Source organism: Ovis aries, chromosome 19, assembly GCF_016772045.2.
Source record: "Ovis aries strain OAR_USU_Benz2616 breed Rambouillet chromosome 19, ARS-UI_Ramb_v3.0, whole genome shotgun sequence".
In the NCBI taxonomy this organism is placed as follows: Eukaryota; Metazoa; Chordata; class Mammalia; order Artiodactyla; family Bovidae; genus Ovis; species Ovis aries.
Window position 1 is genome coordinate 11608497 of NC_056072.1, and position 25121 is coordinate 11633617.

At 50.2% G+C, this 25121-nt stretch overlaps 1 protein-coding gene across 1 annotated transcript; it reads right to left on the reverse strand.

The window, feature by feature from the left end:
- Positions 1-163: 163 nt before the first annotated feature.
- On the reverse strand, positions 164-24651 carry ACAA1 (acetyl-CoA acyltransferase 1). Its single transcript, XM_004018227.5, has 12 exons — positions 24422-24651; positions 24128-24221; positions 23118-23175; positions 6063-6142; positions 5718-5760; positions 3964-4062; positions 3019-3099; positions 1614-1804; positions 1304-1483; positions 955-1010; positions 701-846; positions 164-467 (listed from the first exon to the last, which is right to left on the reverse strand). The coding sequence occupies exons 1-12, from the start codon at positions 24590-24592 to the stop codon at positions 392-394; spliced, it is 1275 nt and encodes a 424-aa protein (XP_004018276.4). The 5' UTR covers positions 24593-24651; the 3' UTR covers positions 164-391.
- Between the last annotated feature and the right edge of the window lie 470 nt (positions 24652-25121).

Sequence of the window (25121 nt, forward strand, 5' to 3'; positions counted from 1 at the left end):
TCCTGGGACAGAGGGACCCCTCCAGGCCCGGGCCTTGTGTCCTCAGGGCTCAGCCGAGGGTGGGTCCGCTGGGTGGAGACCAGGGCACTTAGTGTTCAGATGGAGCAGAGGCAGGACCAGCCTAGTGAGAACTGGCCCTGCAGAAGAACCACAGGCACCGAGGTAAGACCGCGCATTTACTGCGTCTGCGGCACTCCCCATCCACAGGGCCTGCCCCCAGGGATCACGCGGCAGCCTTGTGGGCTGGGTGGGTCTTAGCCGGAGGGGCCTGACTCCGCATCTGCTCCTGTGCTGGGGCATCTATTCACGTTGTGTGTGCTCACATCAGCTCAGGTGTCTTGACTTGCCATCCCTTCCATGCTGCGGGCTGCTGCGCCTCCGCCCTGGGCCGTCAGTTTCCGGGGTATTCAAAGACAGCGGCAGCTCCCATGCCAGTCCCGATGCACATGGACACCACCCCGTAGGCCCTGGGGAAGGAGACACACAGGTGGGGTGGAGGCACAGCCACCAAGCTCTCGTCAGGAAGGCTGACCTGGGCGCACTAGGGCCCAGAGGACGCCAGACCTCCGGGCATGTGGGTCCCAGGTGCACACACAGGGTGACAGATGCCTGCTGCAGGCCAGGATCCCCTGTCTCCTCAGCTTGGAGCATGTGGGCATATGTACACCTCCCCCAGACACCCCCACGGGGTCAGCCTCACCTCTTCCCGCGGCGCTTCAGCTCATTGAGCAGCGTGATGACCTGTCGAGCCCCTGTGCAGCCCAGCGGGTGGCCCAAGGCCACTGCACCCCCGAGAGGGTTCACCTTCTCAAGGGGGAGTTTCAGCTTCTCCACACAGTACACAGCCTGGGGGGAGGTGGAGCATCAGCTGCGGATCCCTCTCTGGTCCCCTTTGCCCCTCGCCCCCTGGCTCCAACTGGGGGCCCCAGGCCACACTGCAAAACAAAGGCTCACCTGACTGGCGAAGGCCTCGTTGATCTCAAAGATGTCCACATCGTCCACCGTCAGCCCTGCAGGCCCAGGGGAAAGACCTGAACTGACCCAGCGGCCCCCTTAGTGGGATCCTCAGTCTCCCTGGGGGCCCTGCCCCATCCATGGGCTGTAGGCTGCCTGCTATGTCTGCCTTTGCTCAAGATGGGTGTGTGGAGCCTGGCTGGGGGTCGGGGTGCTGGTCTTCACCCCCCCTTCACTCTGCAGCACCCACAGGACCACCCCAGGCACCTGTCCCCCACCTGCCTCAGGCAGCAACAGCACAAGAAACAGGAACTGGATCTGAATCTTGGGGCTGAAGGAGCCACCTTACCTGCTTTCTGCAAAGCCACAGGGATGGCGTAGGCAGGGCCAATGCCCATGATGTCAGGCGGAACCCCAACCACTGCATAGGACCTCAGGACCCCAAGGATGGGAAGGCCCAGCTCTTCTGCCTTGGACCTCCTGGCCAGCAGGATGGCAGCAGCTCCATCACTCACCTGGCTAGAGTTTCCTGGAGGCAAAGCACAGGGTTAGGGAGGCCCGCGGGCCGTGCTGAGGTGGTCCACACCTTCCCCACCCACCCTGCCTGGTGGCTCCAGCACCCAGAGGAGGACACCCAGCGTGCAGCAGCCCCATCTCACCAGCCGTGGTAGAGCCCCCCTCCTTAAAGGCGGGCTTCAGCTTGGCCAGGCCCTCCATGGTGGTGCTGGGGCGGATGCCCTCGTCCTGGGCCACGGTGACGCTTTGCTCTGTGCCCTTGTCGTCACGGACCGTGGTGGTAACAGGCACGATCTCAGCCTGGAAACAGCCCTGGCTCTGGGCTCTGGCTGCCCTGCCAGCACCGTGGACAGCCAGGCTCAGGCTCACATGGGGTTACTTTCCTTCCTGGGGTCCCTCCCTGACGCCCCCACCCACTGCCCTTTGGGACAGAAGTGCAAGCTGAGGCTGCTAAATGCAGGGACACGCTTGCCTCAGGGGAGTATGGAGAGGGCCTGGTGTGGGTCCCTACTATCTGGGCAGCGGGAGCCCAGGCTTCACAGGGTCTTTCTGGTCATCGGCCTTACCAGATCCTCAAAGAGGAAGGTTTGAGCAGGAGGCTCCCCTCTGAGCCCTTCACCCAAGAGGGATTAAGCCAACCGAGGCTGGAGCCCCAGGAATATTCGTGCTGGCTTCTGTGGACTTTCCGTTCCCTCCCACCAGCCCAATCCCCTCTGTTTCCTGTGACTCCATGTATTTATAAATGACATAGGGACTTCCCTGTGGTCCAGCTGCTACAACTCCATGCCCCTACTGCAGGGGGCCCAGGTTCGATCCCTGGTCAGTACCTCCCACATACCACAACTGAAACCCAGCACAGCCAAATAAACATTTAAAAAATAATAAAAATGACATACACTAAACTACTGGATGAACCTTAGAATTTAAACAGTGTAAAAGCATAAGGCATTTTAGGGTGACTGTTGCAATCATATGCAAAGGCCCAGCGGCATTCCCAGGGGAAGAAGCCACAGCTTTTACCCGACTCTCTAGTGAGAGTTTGAACCCAAGTGGCTAAAAACCACTGCCTCAGAGAGGCCCACCTGGCTGGAGACCACTGCCTCCACAGCCACACACACCAGGGGGAAAGACACTCGGACAACAATGGGATGTAGGGCTAAGTGTGCAGTGGCACCATCCCTGGTCCACCTCCCTACCTGGGATGGAAAGGCTTGGAAACCACTTGCTGCCCAGCAGTAGCCTAGGGCAGCTCCATCTGACACCACTTAACGCGCTGAATTGCTTCAGTCATGTCTGACTCTGCAAGCACACAGACTGTAGCCTGCCGGGCTCCTCTGTCCATAGAATTCTCGAGGCAAGAATACTAGAGTAGGTTGCCATTCCCTCCTCCAGGGCATCTTCCTGACCCAGGGATCGAACCCGTGTCTCTTATGTCTCCTGCATTGGCAGGCAGGTCCTTTACCACCAGCGCCACCTGGGGAGCGCACTTAGAACAGCCTCAAAAGCTCACTCTCCAGCCCTTGCAGCATGTCACCAGACAGCACTCACTTTTGCTGGGAAGCCAGTGCAAAGGTGTCCTGCTTCTCCCGCGAAATGCCAAACCGCTCAGCCACATTCTCTGAGGTTATCCTAGAACACAGACGGGGAACACTGAGTCTGTGTGGGGCCCGGGGCTGCACACGGGGCGGAGGCGGGGAGACCTGTGTCTCAGTGACACCAGGCGCACAGGCGGAGGCACCGTAGTTGGGCCTCTAAGCGTGCACACAGGAGGGTTTGGGTGGGGCACCAACTGGCCTGGCCAGCTTCTCCTGCGCCTCAAGGGAAACTGCTTTCCTGTGAGGAGACGAGGACTCCCAGGCCCCCATGGGAGGCCACACCCAGCTTTCTGCTCCCCGGAGCTGCAGCCTCCCACAGGCCAGTGCCACAGCGGGGCCTCTGGCCCAGCCTTCTGGCTTTCCAGGCTTCCCACAGAGAGCTTTCCCTTGGGGATGGTCCCCCGCTGTGGAGGCAGCTGCATCCCCTAGCACGTGCTGTGGAGCCAGGACTCCCCGCCCACGGCCTGCGGTGGTGCTGGCCGCAGTGCTCGGCGGCTCTGCAACGATGGCGCCTTCGATGCCACCCTGTCAGGGCCCAGTGCCCTCACCGGCATGGCCGCTGGGCAAATACCTACCGCTTCCTCAACTTTTGAGGCCAAGGTTTTGGGATGCAGCTGCCCTCAGGCCTTTGTTAATGAGCCCCTTAGGGTGGGAGTGATAGGCTGGGCCATGCTTGGAAACCCAGGGGCACAGACGCACTGGGGGCCTCAGGAAGTCCCATCCCCAGAGGTTGGGCCATGCTTGGAAACCCAGGGGCACAGACGCACTGGGGACCTCAGGAAGTCCCATCCCCAGAGGCCCTGCAGAGCAAGCCAGGCCTGAGGCGAGGGGCCACAAGGGGACCCAAGCTCCTGAAGCCCTGCTCCGGGCTAGGCAGGGAGCTGAGGCCGGTGCTCACCCCATAGGAATCAGGCAGTCTCTGGCCTTCTTATTCTCCACCAGGCGTGAAGTAACATTTCCAGGGTTCCCTCTGTCAGCCAGGGACATGGACTCCACCCTGAGGAGGAGGAGGTGATTAGCAGGCTCCCCACAGACAGCTGGGTGCCAGCAAGTGCTGGTAAACAGCCAGGGAGCCCCGGGCCAGCCAGGTAGAGCTGGGGGTGCAGGGCTGCTGAGCCCCACCTCCACCCCGACCACCGCACAGTCCACGCGCCCGGGCAGGGCCTCACTTCCCTAAGACAACTGCGCCTTTAGGCAGCGGCAGTTCCCAAGGAAAGTGGCCTAGCGTTGGCCACAGTGGGGAAAATATGTCTAACAAGCCCAGGCCCTGCCCTCAGGGGCCACAGATCCGGAAGAGAGAAGAGACCAATATTCTAAAAGCCACATGTCAGAGAGCAAGCTGACCTGTGTGGTCAAGGAGGTGCTAGGAGCCAAAGGGAAGGCTGAGATCTCGAGTTGGTGTGGTCACAAAGGGCTTTCAGGAGGTGGCAGAATATAAGGCTTCAGAGGGTGGTAACACATAACTCTGCATGGTTTTCATGCGCCCAGCAATATCTGAAAAATCCTCCCAAGTATTAAGAACGCTGTGAGCAATGCCAGGCCCAGAGAAGCTGAGTTAACTTGTCAGTGGGGACCAAGTTTAGGTAGTCGGGCTCCAGAGCCCACTGCCACCTATAATATCCTGAGCCACTCGTCATGAGCAAAGTCTGAGGAACAGTCAACCTGTGACACGGGGGACTGTCCTGGCCCAAACCCTCAAACCCTATAATTCGGTCTTTCACATGCTTGGGGACTCAAATTCCCCATGAAGGCTCCAACCCTCTCCTCAGTCCACACACAGCCCCATCCATCGTCCAGTGAGAGCGAGAAGCCCGGGCGCAGCCTGGTCAGTGGCCTTTGCCCGGCCAAAGTCCCTGTGGTGTGGTCTCTGGGTTTATCTACGATTGCTGACACGGGCAGTACAGCCAGCGCCAACTGGCACAGCTCCTAGATGGCCCAGCAGGGTTCCGATGAAGAAATGCTCTGGAGAGGAACTGAGAGGCAGAGGGCACGGGTCAGGATCCTGGGGCTGCCGGGCCCCTAAGCCTGCCGAAGCCCTGAAGGGGCCTGCGCTCCCAGCACCAGATGCCACCCCAGCCTCCCCTGCCTGGAGTGCCGCCCAGCACTCGTGGGGCTCCGTGGGCTGCAGCTGAAGAAGGAGCCACAGCTGTCAGAGACCAAAGCACCAGAGATCTGACCGTGTCCCTCAGCCCAGGAGGCAGCGGAAGTTTCCACCTCCGACAGGGCGAGGGGGCAGACAGCCTGTCAAATGAACAAACTAGTCCTGGAGCAGGCAGCTGCCCTGGGCTTTGGGAACCAAAACTGCTTTTTCCACTCTCAGCAACCATCATGAATCAACAAGCGTTGTCACAGACGGGAACCCAGTGCTGCATTTTCTCAAAATGCTTGCCCACATCTCCAGCCTGACAGGTTTCCAAGAAAAGAAAGCTCTTCAAAGCCAGTTTCCTCTGGTGTTGAGAGGTGTGAGCAGTTCCCAAACAGCCAGGGCTGGGGGCTGATTCTAAGCAGAATTTATAGGAACCAACTCGCCCCCAGCTGCCTGAAAGGGCTGCAGGGAGAAGCAAGAAATCATAGCCTCTGAGAATCAGGAGAGGAACATCAGTTTCATTGTAACAAGTTGGTTAATGAGCTCTGGCAGAAAGAAATTCTTACCCACAAGCCATGCCAATGTCATAAGACCCATTTCTGATGCCACCTGCAACAAAAGCATTTTATAAACATCCTTCCCCAGAGTCCATCTGTCTTGGGAACAGGGGAGCCTCTTCCCCACCTGGTCTCTAAGGGGGACTCAGCCCCAGCCTCCGAGATGGAGACCCAGGAGCGCTCAGAAAAGGCTGGGGGGCTGCCCAGGGAGGAGGGGGGCGCTCCTCCATGCTTTCTGTGGGTACAGTCCTCTCAGAAATTACTGCTTGCCCCGCAGGCAAGGATGACCCAAACCCATGGAGCCAGGACTAAGGCCAGGTCGTAGCCAGGGGTGCCCACCCAGTCACAACTTACCAGCTATGCTGGCCACCGCCTGGAGCCCCGACGAGCACTGCCTATTGACAGCTGACAAAGGCACAGTCTCCGGAATGCCACTGAAACAGGAAGCAAGAGAGTCAGCCCCCTCTCTCTGCCAGCGCTCAGGGAAAGCAAGCCTGGGCTCCTGGCCAGTCTGACTGCCCCTTTGTGGGGGAGTTGGGGGGAGGTCAGACAGAAAGACCAGGGGAACAAACAGGCAGCCCTGCCTGCACTCCAGGCGATTCACACTGGGCAAATCCATTTCTGCAGGTGCTTGCGCCCCAGGCCCTGCAAGCACATGCCCTTCCATCCCGTGATTCTCCTCAACCAAGGCCAAGCACGGCCCAGAGGCAAGAGAAGACTGGCTGGGTCTCGTCTTGCCTTTGAAGGTTCAAAAGTGAAACTGTACAACCCTCTTTCTCCTAGAGCCAGGGTCTCCAACCCTCAGAGCATGGGTGAGTACCGGTCCCTGGCCTGTTAGGAATCGGGCACCGCAGGAGGCGGGTGACAGCTGGTGGCGAGTGACGCTTCATCTGTCCTTACAGCCGCTCCCCATCGCCTGCACTACCGCCTGAGCTCTGCCTCCTGTCAGATCAGCGGCAGCCTTAGATTCTCATAGGAGCTCAAACCCTTCTGTGAAGTGGGCATGCGAGGGATCTAGGCTGTGCGCTCCTTCTAAGAATCTAATGGCTGACAATTCGAGGTGGAGCGAGGCAGTGAGGCTAGGGTGGGGAGTGGCTGCAAATACACATCTATCATTAGCAGAGAGGTCTGACCACACAGACCATAACAAATCAGCTGCAGATCCATATCAGAACCCTATCAGTGAGGGGCAAGCGGCAGTTAGGCTGCGTCTGGTGGCAGGCTTTAAGTCAGAATCTGACGCTTCAGTCCGCCTGTGGCTTGCCCATTATTTTATTGACCACTTCCGTCTGGGCCTCTTTCCCACACCATGCACCTGTCTCCGTTTTCGTAAGCCCACAAGCTAACCCTAGCCAAAATGAGTAGAAAACAAACGTCGCTGGGGAGCTTCTTTAAAAGGTGGGAAGACCCCATGATGAGAGAGCAGAAGATGCTTAAGACTGCCAACAAAAAAGAAAGCTGCATTTAAAAGAAAATGCCAAGAGTCCTGATTAAATTATGGGTTCATCACAATGAGTGACTCACATTTTCCAAGCCTGCTTTGTAACTATGTGGTGACCAGCTATCCAACAAAGCTAAAAACCCTTCAAAACTGCTTCACCACGTGGGGACCAAGCACCCTGCGTGAGAAGACAAGCCTTGGGACTTCCCTGGTGGTACAGCGGGGAGGAATCTGCCTAACAATGCAGGGAGCACGGGTCTGCTCCCTGGTCCAAGAGCATTCCACATGCCTCAGAGCCAAGCCCGAGCGCCACAGCTACTGAAGCCCACATGCCTAGAGCCCCTGCTCCACAACAGAGTAGCCCCCGTTCGCCACAACTAGAGAAAGCCTGGGTGCAACAGCGAAGACCCAGCGCAGCCAGAAGGACAGACAGACAGACAGACAGATAGGCCTTTGGCATTTCTACAAAGAAAAAAACATGAAGAACAGAAGCAATTGCTGAAGGCTACCACTCACTTCATCAAATGGACCTGTACTGAGAGCATCATTCGTAGTGCTAACCTTATAGCTAAAGTTAAGAAGCCCTTCTCTATTGGTAAAGAGTTGATCCTGCCTGACATCTGCTGTGAACTTTTAGAGGAGAGGCTGCAGTGTAAATGGTGGCACGTGTTCCTCTTTCAGACAGCACCGTAACTAGACAAACTGATGAGAAGATTAATAGCAGCGGACGTTGTGCTGTGCGCCGTGCTGAGTCGTGTCTGCCTCTTTGCAAACCCATGGACTGCAGCCCGCCAGGCTCCACTGCCCATGGGATTCTCCAGGCAAGAATACTGGAGTGGGTTGCCATGCCCTCCTCCAGGGGACTCTTTCGAACCCAGGGATCGAACCCAGGTCTCCCACCTTGCAGGTGGATTCTTTACCATCTGAGCCACCAGGAGAGCCCAACACAGTTGTTAGGATAAATGACTCACTGTGGTACACAGACCAGGGTGGTAAGTCTATCGAATTTGACAAGGCAACAGTGCCTGTCTGTGCAATCTACTTTTTAGGAGGATGTGTATGAGGGTATGTTATGTGCCCTTTTGTTGCCAACCACACTACAGTTGCAGAAAGATTCCATTCTCTGAATGATCACATACCAGGAAAACTGAATTGGTCTTTTTGTGTCACGCATGAATGGAGTAGCTGCCATGGCTGGATGGCTTTCTGGTTTCACTACTCACGTCAAAGAGGTAGCTTCTGAATGTGAGTCCACACACCTCATCATCCATAGGGAAATGCTGGCTATCTGAAAAAGTCACCTGAACTTAACAGTGTTCTGCAGGATGGGGTTATAGTTATCAGCCACACTAAGGTACTTGCCCACAACTCATGTCTGTTCACACAACTCTCTGAGGAGATGGACTCAGAGCACACATGTCTTATACACAAGATCACTGGCCAGAGTTACAAGAGCCGCTCCAGAAATTTCTTTTAGGAAAAGTCACCACATTTCAGTGATGCAGAATGGATCACAAAACTTGCCTACCTTGAGTGACATACTTAACCTCCTCAAGGAATTCAATCTGTCATTTTAGGGTAGAATGACAACTGTGTTCAAGTTGGCAGATAAAGTGGCTGCATTCAAAGCCAAACTGGAGTTATGCGGGCAATGGGTAAATGCTGGGATTTTTCAAACATCAGCAGAGATTTTGAAATAGACTGAGCCAGCACCTTCTTTCTCCCAGCTGTTGCATGATCACCTATTCAGCTTTCAATAGAGCCTGAGCATTACTTCCCAGACCCCCGACCTGGGAAGGAATGGATCCACAACCCGTTTGTGAATGAGCCAGGGAAGTTGACTTTGGCTGTGCTAGAAGAGGATCACTGCTTTAGGCTGAAAATGATGGTGGCCTCAAAAGTCACGTTTCAGACTGTCAAATCTCCACACTTTCTGGGTTCAAATCAAGGCGGAATATCCTGAGATTTCCACAAAAGCACTGAGAAACCTGCTTTCATTTCCAACATCTAATCTTTATGAGGCAGGGTTTTCTGCAGTGACAGAAACCTACATGAGATTAAGGAGGAGACACTTTTTCCCCACCACCCCCAGGTGGGACTGTCTAGCTGTAAGAAAACAAGCTCAGGGCTCCCACTGATTCCGCACTATGGTGAGTTGCATAATTGTCTCATTATACAACACAGTGTAATAATAATAGAAATAGTGTGTACTGTAAATTTAGTGGGCTTGAATGATCCTGAAACCATCCCCCCACCATACACCAGTTCGTGGAAAAACTGGCTTCCACAAAACTGATCCCTGGTGCCGAAAGGATTGGAGACTGCTGCCCTAAAGAACAGAGAAGAGGGCCTGTGGCCAGGACAGAGAGCCAGCGCAAAAGAAATGTCTAAAGTATGACAGAGGGCTAACAGGCCCAGGAAAAGATGCTCCACATTGCTGATCATTAGAGAAATGCAAGTCAGAAGTATAATGAGGTGTCACTCCACACCAGTCAGAATGGCCATCGTTTAAAAGTCTACAAATAACAAGTACTACAGAGGGTGTACAGAAAAGGGAACCCTCCTACAATGCTGGTGGGAAGGTAAGCTGGTGTAGCTACTATGGAGAACAGTATGGAGGGGCCTCAAAAAGCTAAGAGTAGAGCTGCTATCCGATCCAAGAACCCCGCTCCTTGGTGCACATCCAGACAAAACTCGAATTCAAAAAGACACGTGGATGAGAGACAAGACAGATCCCCCACATAACCAGGTAGGGTGAAAGAAAGAAGGGAAAAGGAAGGGGGGGTGGGATGGAACCTAGACTCCCGAGGGTGGAGCTGAAGGAGAGAAGGTTCCTGCATGTGGGGAAGCCCCCTCACTGGCAGGGAGATCAGCTGGGCAGAAGAGGATCTTTGGAAACTCGGAGAATATAGCAACCAGCAGGCAGGATGGAGAGACCCGCACAGGTGGTCCGGCCCCAGCCCTCCACGCCCTGGCCTGAGATACGTGTCCGCTGGTGCACATGGGCTGGGTTTTCAAAGCAGACCTGGGGAGAGGGCTGCCGCTGGCTGCCATGAGACAGCCTGAGGTGGCGGGAGTGAGGAGCTCTGCAGCCGAGAATGCTCACGGAGGAAGCCAGGACCACTATACACGCGGAGCACAACTGCTGAGTGATGTGCAAAGGGTGGGGTCACCATTGGGCCTTTCTCCCAAGTGGCCACCCTACCTTCCTAGACACCCGGAAGGGCTCCAGCCAGGACAGGCTCTCACGCCCCTCCCTTCCAGAGTGGGCTGATGCACTCTGGGGCAGACTTGGGAGCAGGGACCAGAGGGTGACCCACATGCAGAGGTGGGGCTGAAACCATGGCTGAGCCTCAGAGGCTGTGCAACTAAGGAAGAAGAGCTGCAATCTCTCCTCCCAGCTGCATGAACAACAGATTTACACCCCACGATGGGATTATTTAACTTATATGCAGAGCACATCATGTGAAATGCCAGGCTAGATGAAGCTCAAGCTGGAATCAAGATTGCTGGGAGAAATATCAATAACCTCAGATACACAGACGATACCACCCTTATTGCAGAAAGTGAAGAGGAACTAAAGAACCTCTTGATTAAGGTGAAAGAGGACAGTGAAAAAGCTGGCTTAAAACTCAACATTTAAAAAAATAAGATCATGGCATTCAAACCCATCACTTCATGGCAAATAGATAGGGAAAAAAATGGAAACAGTGACAGACTTTATTTTCCTGGGCTCCGAAATCACTACAGACAGTGACAGCAGCCATGAAATTAAAAGACACCTGTTGTTCCTTGGAAGAAAGACTATGACAAACCTAGACAACATATTAAAAAGCAGAGACATCATTCTGTTGACAAAGATTCGTATAATCAAAGCTATGGTTTTCCCAGTAGTCATGTACAGATGTGAGAATTGGACCATAAAGAAGGCTGGGGAGCAAAGAATTGATGCCTTTAAACTGTGGTGCTGGAGAAGACTCTTGAGAGAGTCTCTTGGACAACAAGGAGATTAAAACAGTCAGTCCTAAAGGAAATCAACCCTGAATACTCATTAGAAGGGCTGATGCTGAAGATGATGGCCAAAGTGAGCAGACTCATTGGAAAAGACCGTGATGCTGGGAAAGAGTGAAGGTGGGAGAAGGGGGCAACAGACGATGAGACGGTTGGACGGCATCACCAACTCAACGGACATGAGTTTGAGCAAGCTCCGGGAGATAGCAGAGGACAGCAAAGCCTGGTGTGGTGCAGTCATGGGGTCGCAAAGAGTGGGACACGACTGAGCGACTGAACAACAGTGGGATTTGTGAAGTCAGTGTCTGCAGAACATCTCCTGCAGCCCAGACAGGTCTAGCTTTCGCAGCTGAGAACTTCGTGGACATGCACATGCTGAGGTGGGGCCAGGGCAGAGTCTGAGCTGCTCCACAGCACCCCAGGGGGTCCAGATCCATAATTACCAGGCCATGACTTCAGTGGGTGGATGCTGGTGGCCTGGTGAAAACAACACCTAAGAGACGCAAGGGCCAACTGCGGCATCCCCACACTTAGGATGGGGCTGAGAGAGGCGCCGATGGCGTCATCTGAGAGCTCGCACACGGGTGAAATGCGACAACAGAGCACACCCATGGTGTGTGAACAGCTCCGGAGTGGGAATACTCACTGGTTTCTCTCTGAGTGGGAGTGCTCCAGCCCCGCCTCCCTCATACCGCATATCACACACACAGTTAAGGAAGTGATCTGAGGGCCTCTACTCCAACACCTAGGGAGCAGACCGCGCCCTGACAGGCCGCTGCAACCACAGAGCAGAGTGGAGGCCCTCATCAATACCCAGCACAGGCTCTGCTCACTGCATCAGTCACACCCCCTGTCAGAGGGGACAGTGGCCAGCACACACTAGGGAAAGAGGTGGCAGACATACTGTGAAGAGTTCTCGCACCAACAAATATTAAACACACGCAGACTACACAGGATGTTCCCACATAAAAAGAGCCCTCCAAGACAGTCTGAGGGGCTGGCCTTAGAAGGAAGAACCCCCAGATCATTTAGCCTTGAAGGCCAGCAGGGCTTGAGTGCAGGAGCTCCACAGGGCTGGGGGAACAGAGACCCCCTCTGTGAGGGCACACAGCCGGTTTCATGCGCACTGGGGCCTGGCTTAAAGCAGCACCTTTACAGGAACCTGGGCGAGGCCCACCTAGTGGTCTTAGAGGGTCTCCTGGGCAGGCAAAGGGCAGCTGCAGCTCACCAGCTGAGGTTCAGGACAAGCACAAGGATAGTGGCGCCTCTAGGGAATATGATTGGGGTGAGCTCTCCTGGAGGCCCCCATTTCGGCACCAAGACCAGGGCCCACCCAACAACCTACAGGCTCCAGTGCTGGAAAGCCTCAGGCCAAACAACCAACTCTATAGGAGCACAGCCCCACCCACCCATCAGAAGACAGCCTGCCTGGGCTTCCCAGGGGGCCCAGTGATTGGGAATCCACCTGCCAATGCAGGGGACATGGGTTCCCATCCCTGGTCTGGGAAGATCCCACATGCTGCGGAGCAAATAAAGCTGTGTGCCACAACTACTGAAGCCCGCGGCCTGAGCCCGTGCTCCACAGTAAGAGACGCCTGCGCGCTGCAGCTGGAGAGCAGCCCCCACTCGCCGCAAAGAGAGAAAGCAGCAACGAAGGCTCAGCACCCGACACGGTAAAAAACAAAAAAGCAACAAATAACATACAAGGAATCCCCATAAGGTTATCAACTGATTCAAGGTTATTTCATTAGCAGCAATGCAGATCAGAGGAGAGTGAGTGGCTCAATATATTTAAAGTGATGAAAAGGAAAAACCGACAACCAAGAATTCCCAGCGAGGTTTTCATTCAGATTCAACGGAGAAATCAAAAGCTTTACAGACAAGCAAAAGCTAAGAGAACTCAGCACAACAAAACCAACTAATTCCCTAATAAGAAAATTTAAAACATGGGAAAGCTCTCCAATAAAAGCAAACAAAGTAACAGGAAACCATCCACACACAAACAGGATGGCAAAACCAGCAAGCATGACGGTCCAGTGGCTGGAGAGCCGCCTCGCAGCGAAGGGGATGGAGCTCGATCTGCGGCGCCGGAACTAAGATCCACGTGCGATGGAGCGACTGGGCCCACGCAGCCCAGCTATGGAGCCTGAGCACCACAGCAAGAAAACCCCCATGCCACAGCTAGGACCGACACTGCCAAATAAACAAAACAAATTTTTAAAAAGTCAGCACTCATGAGAAGAAGAGAGTACAACCGAAGGAAATGGGAACCACATTTGAAATTAAGAACCAGCAACTTAACCTTGTCCATATATAGATCATTGTATCGAAACCTCATGGGAACTGCAAACCAAAACTACGATAGATTCACACACGGAAAAAGCAACCCAAACACAACACTAAAGACAGTCCTCAAACCACCGGAGAAGAGAACGGAAGAAAGGAAGACCAACAAAAACAAATCCAAAACAACGACAAAAATGGCAATAAGGTGGCGGTGCGGAACTTCCCTGGTGGTCCAGGGGTTGAGAATTCACCGTCCAGAGCAGGGGAGTGGGGGTGATCCCTGATCAGGGAACTAAGATCCCACAGGGCACCTAAGCCTATGCACCACAACTAGAGAGAAGCCCTCGAGTCACAATGAAGATTCCATGTGCCAAGACGGAGACCTGATGTAGCCAAAAATAAATAAAAATATTTAAAAAAGAAAACGGCAATAGGAACACACATATGGATAACTACCTCAAATGTAAAGATTTAAATGCTGCAACCAAAAGACACAGACTGGCTGAATGGATACAAAAACAAGACCCATATACATGCTATCTATAAGAGACCCATTTCAGACCTAGGGACACATACAGCCTCAAAGTGAGGGCGTGGAAAAAGATATTCCATGCAAATGGAAATCAAAAGAAAGCTGGAGTAGCAATACTCATATCAGATAAACTAGACTTTTAAGAAAAGACTGTTACAAGAGACAAGGAAAGACAGTATATAACAACTGAGGGATCAATCCAAGACGACATAACAATGTAAATATAGACGCACCCAACACAGGAGGACTTCAACGTTTACAGCAAATGCTACCAGCCATAAAAGTGAAAACTGGGCGTGAAAACATGCCCACCTCGGTCACGGCCGCCATGGGAGGCGGGAGGGGCCTGCCAGGGGCTGGGCAGCCTCAGCATGACCCGACCCTGCGGACAGTCCATCACCAGACTGCACACTCACACAGAGCTTAGCACCTCTCACAGGAGGACAGATCCTCCCTGTGATTCCTGAGGGTCCTCTTGACCCTGCTTGTGAGAGGCACCGTGGTATAGGCATGGTACCAGAGACTCTCAGGTTCGAACCTCACCTCCATCAGTGCCACTACTGTGAAGCCCTGGCCAAGTCACTTAACCTCTCTGAGCGTCATCTGCAGGCTTTCAAGAAACAGCAACTGCTCTGGTAGGTCAAGTCAGCCAAAGCACTTCCACCCTCACCCTCCTCCCCACACGGCCCACTCCAAAGCCAGACAGGATATGGAGGGTACCCTGCCACTCTCAACCCTCAGGGCATCACAGCCAGTTTCTCCATTTTATAGCCGTGCAGCCGAGGCCCAGAGAGGCAAAGGGACTTCTGCAAGTCACACAGCCAGTGAACGTGGGATGGAATCAGGACTGACCCCAGACTGGGCAACAATTCTCACATGAAGCCACGAACAGTTCTTCCGCAGAGATTGGTGACACCTCAAGAACAGAATTATACATGCAAATCAGAGAGCACTGGGACAGGATGACCAAGGCTGATACAATTCACAGCTGGAGATTCCACAACACTGGTTCCAGCCAGGAGTCTCCTGGCGTACGACTGCTAAATACTGGCTTCAAACAAACCAATGGGAGCCACAGACCAGACACTGTGATAAGACAAGATCACCTTTCTCCATTTGTGGAACGTGGGTTCAGTAACAATGCACACTCAAAGTCCTTTTTTTATGAAATGTCCTGACGCACACAGAAGTAGGGAGAATACTATAATGAACTCCCACATGCAAATCACCCAGCTTCCTCTATTGTCAACACTGGTCAACAGTGCTTCCTTTCTCCCCCTCCCACATCTTTCCTAAGGCTGTAGTGCTTAAAGCAAATCCCAGATGCAATGTCCTCTCACTAGCAAGGAGAGCCAACTAGCAAACCAAGCCAACAAATGACATTGTTTTTACATAACTGGCATGCCAATGTCACACCTAACAAAAAATAACAATAACCCTTAAATAATCTAATATGTAGTCCATGTTCAAGTTTCCCAGATTGTGTCAAAGATGTCTGTTTGCAATTAGAAGAGTGTTCACAAAATTTATTTTGCTCCAAATTCTACAACTATGGCACTTCACATGTTCTACTTCCAAGAAGGGCTGTAGGAGGCACAGAGATAGGAAATGCATCAATGCCACCTCTGAAAAGCTCCAGTGGTGTTCTGGACACAAACTAGCTCACAGTAGGCCCTCAAGATGAGGCCAGGTTCCCTCTTAACCTCTGTACCCAGTCCAGCAGCCCTGGGGAGGGTGGGCCCCACCTGTGCACCATGGACTATTACTCAGCAATGAAAAGGAACATGCTGCTGATACAACAATCTGAATGAAATCTACAAAGAATTATGCTGAGTGAAAAAAGCCAATTCCAAAAGGTTACAATCGGTATGGTTCCCTTTATATACCTTTCTTGAAATAAAATTACAGAAATAGAGAAGAGATTAGTGGTTGCCAGGGATCAGGGAGCGGAGGGGTGAGAAGGAAAGTGGGTGTGACTGTAAAATGGTCCTTGTGGTAGTGGAAATGTTCTGTAATTTGATGGTATCAGTGCCAATATCATGGTTGGCAAATTGTACAATAGTTTTTCAAGATGTTCCCACTGGGTGAAACTAGGGAAAAAGTACATGAGGGTCTCTGTAGTCTTTCTTAAAACTGCATATGATTATCTCAAATATACTATCTCAAAATAAAAAGTTTAAGAAAAAAAGGGGAGAAATTGAGAGTAATACAATAATAGTAGGGGACTTTAACACCCACCACCACTAATGGGACAGATGACCCCGATAGAAAATCAGTAAGGAAACATAAGCTTTAAATGATACATTAAACCAGATGGACTTAGTTGATATTTATAGAGCATTCCATCCAAAAACAGCAGAATATACTTTATTCCCAAGTGCACATGGAACATTCTCTAGGACAGATCACATCTGGGGCCACGAATCAAGCCTTGGTAAATTTAATAAAGTTGAAATCATATCAAGCATCTTTTCCAGCCACAATGCTATGATATTAGAAATCAATTACAGGGAAAAACTGAAAAACCCGAACACATGGAGACGAAACAACATGTTACTAAACAACCAACAGATAACTAAAGAGATCAAGGAGGAACTTTTATTTTTTTTTTTTATTATTTTTTTTTTTTTAAATATGTCTTTATTTGGCTGAGCCAGGTCTTAGTTGCAGCATGTGGGATCTAGTTCCCTGACCAGGAACCGAACCCTGGTCCTCAGCATTAGGAGCACGGAGTCTTAGCCACTGGACCACCAGGGAAGTCCCAAGGAGGAACTTTTAAAAATACCTAGAAACAAATGACCATCAAAACACAGCAATCCAAAACCTATGCAGTGCAGCAAAGCACTTAAAAGAGGGAAGTTTACAGTGATAGTCTTATCTCAGAAAACAAGAAAAATCTCAATTAAACAACCTAACCTTATGCCTAAAGCACCTAGAGAAAGAAAAGCACATAAAACACAAACAGTGGAAGGAAAGAAATCGTAAACCTCAGAGGAGAAACAGAGATGAAGAAAACAATACAAAAGGTCAATGGGAGTGGCAGCTGGTTCTTTAAAGATACACAAAATCAACAAAACTGATAAATCTTTAGCTAGTCTCAGCAGAAAAAAAGGGAGCGGGCTCAAATCAATAGAGTTAGAAATGAAAAAAGTTACAACTGATGTCAAAGAAATACAAAAGATCGTAAGAGACTACTACAAGCAATTATACACCAATAAAATGGACAACCTAGACGAAACGGACAAATTCTTAGAAAAGGTACTACCTTCCAGCCGAACCAGGGAGAAATGAGAAATACAAACAGACCAATTACAAGCACTGAAATTTAAACTGTGATTAAAAAAATTCCAACAGAAGTGAATTCTTCACAGGTGAATTCTATCAAACATTAAGAGCTAGCACCTATCCTTCTGAAACTCTTGCAAAAAATTACAGAGGAAGGAACACTCCCACGTTTATTCTATGAGACCACCATCACTCTGATACTAAAACCAGACAAATACCAACAAAAAAAAAGAAAATTACAGGAATTCCCTGGTGGTCCAGTGGTTAAAAATCAATCCACCTGCCAATGCAGGGGACACAGGCTCGATCCCTGGTTCGGGAAGATTCTGCACGCAGTGGGGCAATTAAGCCCGTGGGCCACACTTGCTGAGCCCTCTCTCTGGAATCTGCAAGTCTCAACAACTGAAGCCACCACGGTGAGAAGCCCACGATGAAGAGCAGCTCCTGCTCACTACAACCACCGAAAATCCTGCACACAGCAATGAATGCACAGCGCAGCCCAAACTAACATTCTTTAAAAATGTATGATTTATCTTTAAATGTTTTACTTAATTTATTTTTGGCTGTGCTGGGTCTTTGTTGCTGTGCAGGGGCTTCTTCTGGTTGCAGCGCGCCGGCTCCTCATTGCCATGGCTTCTCCTGTTGCAGAGCAGTGGCTCTAGACACGTGGGCTCAGTACTTGCAGCGTTTGGGCTTAGTTCCTCCGCAGCATATGGAATCCTCCCGAGTTAGGGATTGAACCTGTGTCCCCTACCTTGGTGGCAGATTCTTAACCACTGGACCAGCAGGGAAGTCCAATAATAAATAAAATTTTTTAAAAAAAGAATAAACTGGAGAGAGAGAATATTTAAAGAAAAAAATGAAAGAAAATTACAAGCCAATATCACTGATGAACACAGACACAAAAATCCTCAACAAAATACTAGCAAACTGAATCCACCAACATACTAAAAGGATCCACGGTCAAATGGAATTTATCCCAGGGATGCAAAGGATTCTTCAATATATGCAAATGAGTCAATGTGATACACCACATTAACAATCTAAAGAATAAAAACCATTATGATCATCTTGATAGATCCAAAAGAAGCTTCTGAGAAAATTCAATACCCATTTATGATAAAAACTCTCCAAAAAGTAGGCTTGGGGGAACCTACTTCAACATAATAAAGGCCATATATAACAAACCCACAGCTGACATCATTCTCAACAGTGAAAAACTGAATGAATTTTCTCTACGATCAGGAACAAAAGAAGTAGCTCACTCTTGCCACTTTTATTCAACATAGTTTTGGAAGTTCTAGCCACGTAATCACAGAAGAAAAAGAAATAAAAAGAATCCAAGTTGGAAAAGAAGTAAAACTATCACTGTTTGCAGATGACTTGATACTATACACAGAAAATCCTGAATACTCTACCGGAAAACTACTAAAGCTCATCAATGAATCAGTAATTACACAGTATACATAATTAATACACAGAAATCTCTTGCATTCCTATACACTAACAATAAAAAATCAGGAAGAGAAATTAAGGAAATAATCCCATATACCATCACATCAAAAAGAATAAAATACCTAGGATTAAACTTACCTAAGAAGGCAAAAGACCTATACTGTACTTAGAAAACTGTGAGATGCTGATGAAAGAAATTAAGGATAACACAGACAGAAGAGAGATATACTTTGTTTTGGGGTTAGAAGACTCAATATTATCAAAATGACTATACTACCCAAAGCAATCTACATATTCAATGCAATCTCTGTCAAATTACCAATGGCATTTTTCACAAATTAGGAAAAAAAAAAATCTACAATCTGTATGAAAACACAAAAGATCCTGAATAGCCAAAGCAATCTTGAGGAAGAAAAACGAACCTGGACCCAGTGCAGGGGTCCTAGGTGCGATTCCTGGTCGGGGAACTAGACTCCACCTGCCATGACTGGGAGTTCACATGAGGCAACTAAAGATCCCATGTGCCACAACTAAGACCCAGTGCAGCCAAACAAATACATAAATGCGCAGTGCATCACCAGCCACAAAATGATTTTTTTAAAAAATAGAAAAATGGAGCTGGGGGAATCAGGCTCCCTGACTTCAGACTAAACTACAAAACTATAATAATCAAAGCAGTTTTGGTACTGGCACAAAAACAGAAACACAAATCAATGGCACAGGATAGAAAACCCAGAGATAAGCCCACGCACCTACGGTCACCTCATCTATGACAAAGGAGGCAAGGATACACAATGGAGAAAACACAGACTTCAATACATGGTTCTTGGAAAACCGGACAGCTCCATGTATTATTAAAAAAATGAAATTAGAATGCTCTTTAACACCATACACAAAAATAAATACAAATGGATTAAAGACTTAATTGTAAGGCCAGATGCTACAGAACTCTTAGAGGAAAATATAGCCAGAACACTCTCTGACATAGATCTCAGCAATATCTTTCTTTGATTCACTTCCCAGAGTAGTAAAAATAGAAAAAAAAGAAAGAGAGAGAGAGAGACCAAATTAAACTTAAAAAGCTTTTGCACAGCAAAGGAAACCATAAACAAAATGAAAGACAACCCACAGAATGGCTGAAAATATTTGCAAAGTGACAAATAAGAAATTTATCTTCAACATACAAAAATAGCTCCATGCAGTTCAATATAAAAAAAAAAAAAACCCAATCAAAACCTGGGCAGAAGATCTAAATAAACATTTCTCCAGAGAAGACATACAGATGGCCAAGAGGCACATGAAAGGCTGCTCAACCTCACTACTTATTATAGAGTAATGTAAATCAAAACTATGACGAGGTATCATTTCACACTAGTCACAATGGCCATCATCAAAAAGTCTACAAACAATAAATGCTGGAGAGGGCACGGAGCAAGCAAACCCTCCTACACTGCTGATGGGAATGAGAACTGGTGCAACCACTATGGAAAGTAGTATAGCGGTTTCTTAAAAACTAAATATAAAGCTAACAATGATCTGGCAATCCCACTTCTGGGCATATATTTGGAGAAAACCATAACTAAAAAAGATACACGTATCCAATGTTGACTGCAGCACTATTTACACTTAGCCAAGACATGGAGGCTACCAAATGTCCATCATCAGAGGAGTGAGTGAAGAGGTGGTACATATATACAATGGAATACTATTCAGCCACAAAAAAGAACAAAATAATCCCATTTGCAGCAGCATGGACAGACCTAGAGATGATCATACGATTTAAGTCAGAGAAAGACAAATATATGCTATCACTTGTATGTGGGACCTAAAACAATGATACAAATGAACCTATTTACAAAACAGAAATGTACTTAGAAAACAGATTTATGGCTACCAAAGGGGAAAGGTGGGTGGAGGGATAATTTAGGGGTTTGGGATTAACATATACACACTACTATATATAAAATAGATACATCATCAAAGACCTACTATATAGCACAGGGAACTTGACTCAATAATCTGTAATAACCTATATGGGAAAAGAATGAATATATTTACGTGTGTAACTGAATAACTTTGCTGTACCCCTGAAACGAGCACAACATTGTAAATCAACTGTACTCCAATATAAAATACAAATTGTAAATTTAAGAGTCCAGAAATAACAAAGCCTGGCTAGGGCGTGCAGAAAACAACCCTCTTCCATTGTTCATGGGAATGTAAATTGGTGCAGCCACTAAGGAAAACAGTATGGAGGGGACTCAAAAAGCTAAAATTAGCCTTGCCATGTGACTGAGCGATCCAACTCCTGGGCCTATATCCATTCAAAACTATAATTCAAAAACATGCATGTATCCCAGTGTTCACTGCAGCACCATTTACAATAGCCAGGACATGGGAGCGATGCAAATGTCCATCAACAGAGGAGTAGATAAAGAAAATGTGATGGGTGTATACAGTGGAATATTACTCAGTCATAAAAGGAGTGAAATAATGCCATATGCAGCAACACGGATGGGCCTAAACAGAGACTGTCACACTGAGTCAAGTCAGCCAGACAGAGAAGGCCAAATATATGCTATCGCTTACATGTGGAATCTAAAATAGGACACAAATGAATCTTCAAAACAGAAATGGACTCGCAGAAAACAGACTTGCAATGGGGGCAGTGATTAGGGGAAGGATGGCATGGGAGTTCGGGGCTGACAGATCCAAACTATTATATAAAAATGGATCCACAACAAGGTCCTACTGGGTCGCACAGGGAACTACAGTCACTATCCTGTGATGAACCATAATGGAGAAGGATATTTTTTAAAAAGAATGTATATAAATGTATGTGTAACTGAATCATTTCGCTATACAGTAGAAATACAACATTGTAAATCAACTATGCTTCAATTTAAAAAGAAAAAGAATGCCTAAAATATGAGGCCAGAAACCATCCCTACTCTCAGCCTTTATGTTCCCACCATTCTCTGTGGAAAGCCTGTTCCCAGCTGGACAAAGAACCCTGACAGGTACTAGGTATTCTAACATCCCTCCTTCGGGTGGGTTTCCCCAGGCTTTCACATGGGTTTCAGCCCGAGAAGCTGGTAGAGCCACCTCTGCCAATGTAATCTGAGCTGGCCATGGGCACAAAGTCCTGCACAAATCCCGAGACCTACGGACTCAGAACCTCGGGGTGAAACCTGCTGATTCTAGCACATAACCCGAGTTGGGAACCTCTGGACTCGAGGCCAGGCCAGGTTTTGCTGAAACCTTCTTGGGTGGAGAATGTCCTAGGCACCTGTGGCCTGTTTACCCTTGCCAGGTCCCCTAACACCCTACTACTTAATTACTGCCCCTTCACCCAATCCACCCAGTGATCAGTGAACACTGACTCAGTGTGAGGGATGCTGACATGCAGGGAAATACAGCGCCCGAGAGGACGCCCAACCACACGCAGAAAGTGAATTAACTAGCCACATCTGCAGCAACAGAGCAAGATAGCAAAGCACATCAAAAGGAAGCACGTAGCCAGTGACTGGAAAAGAAGGGGCCCTCTTGCTAAGCCTTGGGTGCTCAGCGAAGTCTGGGGGAAATGGTGACACTGTTTGGTCAGAGTTTAATTAGCGAGGAGAAGGGCGGCAGGGACAGTAGACTGACCAGCTTAGGGAAAGCAGTGGGCAGACAGGGTGGCTTAAAGCAGCAGCAGCAGGTAGATAAGACTGGCAGGCAAATCTGGAGCCGGACCGAGGAGTCTTTTGAACTCTAGGCTAAGCAGTCTGAATGTCTCCTAGTCTCCACATCTTTTCTCATTTTCCTGTGCCTTCGCTAGTTCATGTTCCTATTATTGCTTCTCCATGCAACTGGGATTATAGAGCTAAGTGGTTCTTAAATCTACACATGAAAATAATTTAAAGCTCCTCCCCCATCTTAGGACAAGAGGTAAAGGGCAATTCACCAGGGTACCTTCTGGGCGACCCCTGGATTCTGGCCCAATCCCAAGTCTCTGTGGATGAGCTCTGCTTTGGAGGCGCCAGCTTACCCAACTAGCATTTAAAAAGCTCTCTTCAATGTGCCTGCCTGGATATTTACAGGTAAATATTTACAGAGTTCACACTTAGAAAAGCCAAAGCAACAAGCTGACTTAGGCTTAAGAAAGATTGGGCCACAGTGGACTTTCTGCTCAGGCCCAAAGGCTGTTCGTCCTGGCTCTGCACCAGTAACACACCCTCCTTTCAAAGTAGGGGAAAGGTAGCATCCAGAAAAACAGGGTGCCGAGCACCCTGGCTGTGTCGGGGTCTGGAGTCCACCAGACCCTGATCTTCTCCCACCAGCAGGCTGAGTTCTCTGGGGCCGGAGCCCAAGCAAGAGTCTGAATAGCCAACCCAGAGCAAGAACTAGAAAAGTTTACCTCAGAAACTGGGCGATTCGGGCCATCATCGCTCCGGCCCCGGGCTGAAGCACATTTCCTGTGGAGAGCAAACCTCCAGTCAGTGCCAGGTGATGCTCTGGGCACTAAGGTATGGCTGTGATGACCAGACAGGGGGCGTTCCAAATCCTCCTTCAGAACCACTGGAATGTCAAAGTCTGGAGCAGAGTGAGCCAGCTACACAGCAGCGTGTGCTGGTCAGACACTAGATCCAGTCCCTGAGAGGCCCATGATCCCCTGCCCATGCACCCTGCTTTTCCAAATCAGCACACTCTGGGCAGGCCGGCTGCCTTTAAAGGTAACACAGAAAGAAGAATGTAGTGCAAAGCTTGAAGTCGGAGGAGGCAGTCCTGTCAGTTAGCAAAGTGTTTCTGAAAATGCACACCTCCTTGATTGTCCTCCACCTACTCACACTCCAGGGGTTGAACAGTGATCCCCCACCTAGGGGTGGCACCTGTGTGATGAGACTCTTACCATATAATGTTAGGTGGGGGAAAAAGATTAGACTAAAGGTCAAGAGGTCCTAGATTCAGGTCCAAGCTCTGCCGCAAATCCCCCGGGCAGTTTCTCCATTATTAACTGTAAAGCTGGACTTTAATGGTTTTTCGATGCTCCCTCTGTTCTACCCTGGCAATAGACAGGACATCAGGATGGGTAGAGAAACCCAGACTCCTGTCCCTTAGAGTGTTCTCAAACCCTGGCACCAAGACTCCGGCGTGGAAATGTTTGTCCCGTGCAATTCCTACTTCCTATCATACTTAATATGAAGAATGTGCTTGGAGCCGGCACAGAAAGTGCCTGGACGCGAGGGTGGGAGGGGTGGTGGAGTCTATAGCCCTAAAAAGATGATTACGCTCATCTGCGTGCAGTCTGTCGCCATTCCCCTCGCTGAAGACGCCTGGAAAGCGCCTGAATGGAGGGAGGTGTTTGAGGAGCGCTTTGACGGGATGGGAAGGCGAGGATCGAGCGCAGGGCCAGGGTGGCCCACTCACCCACGCAGATATCTCCCAGCTGGGCCGGGCTCAGCTTGACGTCCTGGAGAACCGCGGTCATGACGGCGGAGAGAAGCTCGTCGGGGGTGGTGTCCTACAGCCGAAAGAGCGACCGCTAGGATCCCGAGTCCGTATCCCAGCTCCCAAAGCCTCGCCCTCCCGCAAAGGGGCAGAGCGGTCCCAGATCGGGCGCAAAGCCACCACCGACGCCGAAGGGAAACGAACGGAGGAGCCAGACCCCAGCCCACCCCGGGCCTCCATCTCACACCTGGCTCTAGAGCCCAGGTGCCTCACCTTAAAGCCGCCGCGGCCCGACCGGCCAATGGCAGTGCGCCGCCCGTGCACCACCACGACATCCTCTGCGGAAGCCCGCCGCGCGCCGCTCCAACACGGGGCGGCCTGCGGCTCCGGGTCCGAAGCGGGCCGGCCCTTCAGGTGACCCAGCACCACCTGCAGCCTCCGCATTGCGCAGCTCGGCGGGGTAAACGCTCAACCAGCCAGGAGGAGAGGGCAGCAACCAACAGACCGTGGCCCACGCAGGCGCGGAACCTTACCTCTGACCCACGGAAATCTAAGTCCCACCCACAGACCTACTGGTCTGACTGGCCTTTCCCTCTAAAAGTCCCGCCCACCTCCCCGCCTCAGCCAAGCTCTGGTTGGCGAGCCTGCCTGAGGTCCCGCCCCAAGCCGCAAACCGACCTTCCCAAAGTTAGACATCAGAGCGTCTTTTCACCCAAAGCCCCGCCCACAGTAGCCTACGCCTGCCAACCGAGGTGGACTTTCCTGAAGCCTCGCGCAGAAACGTGGACAGGAATCCTTTCCACTTGCAGCCCCGCCTACTGCCAAACCGCTGGCCGGTTTGCAAGAGCACCTTTCGTTGCTTGAAGAAAATTTCACCATTGCCAGGGGTCCCTTTCCCTACAACCCTGCCCACTGCCGGCCACCAAACAGATGGCGAATTGTCAGGAGCGCTGCCTACAGTTTCTTACCCGGG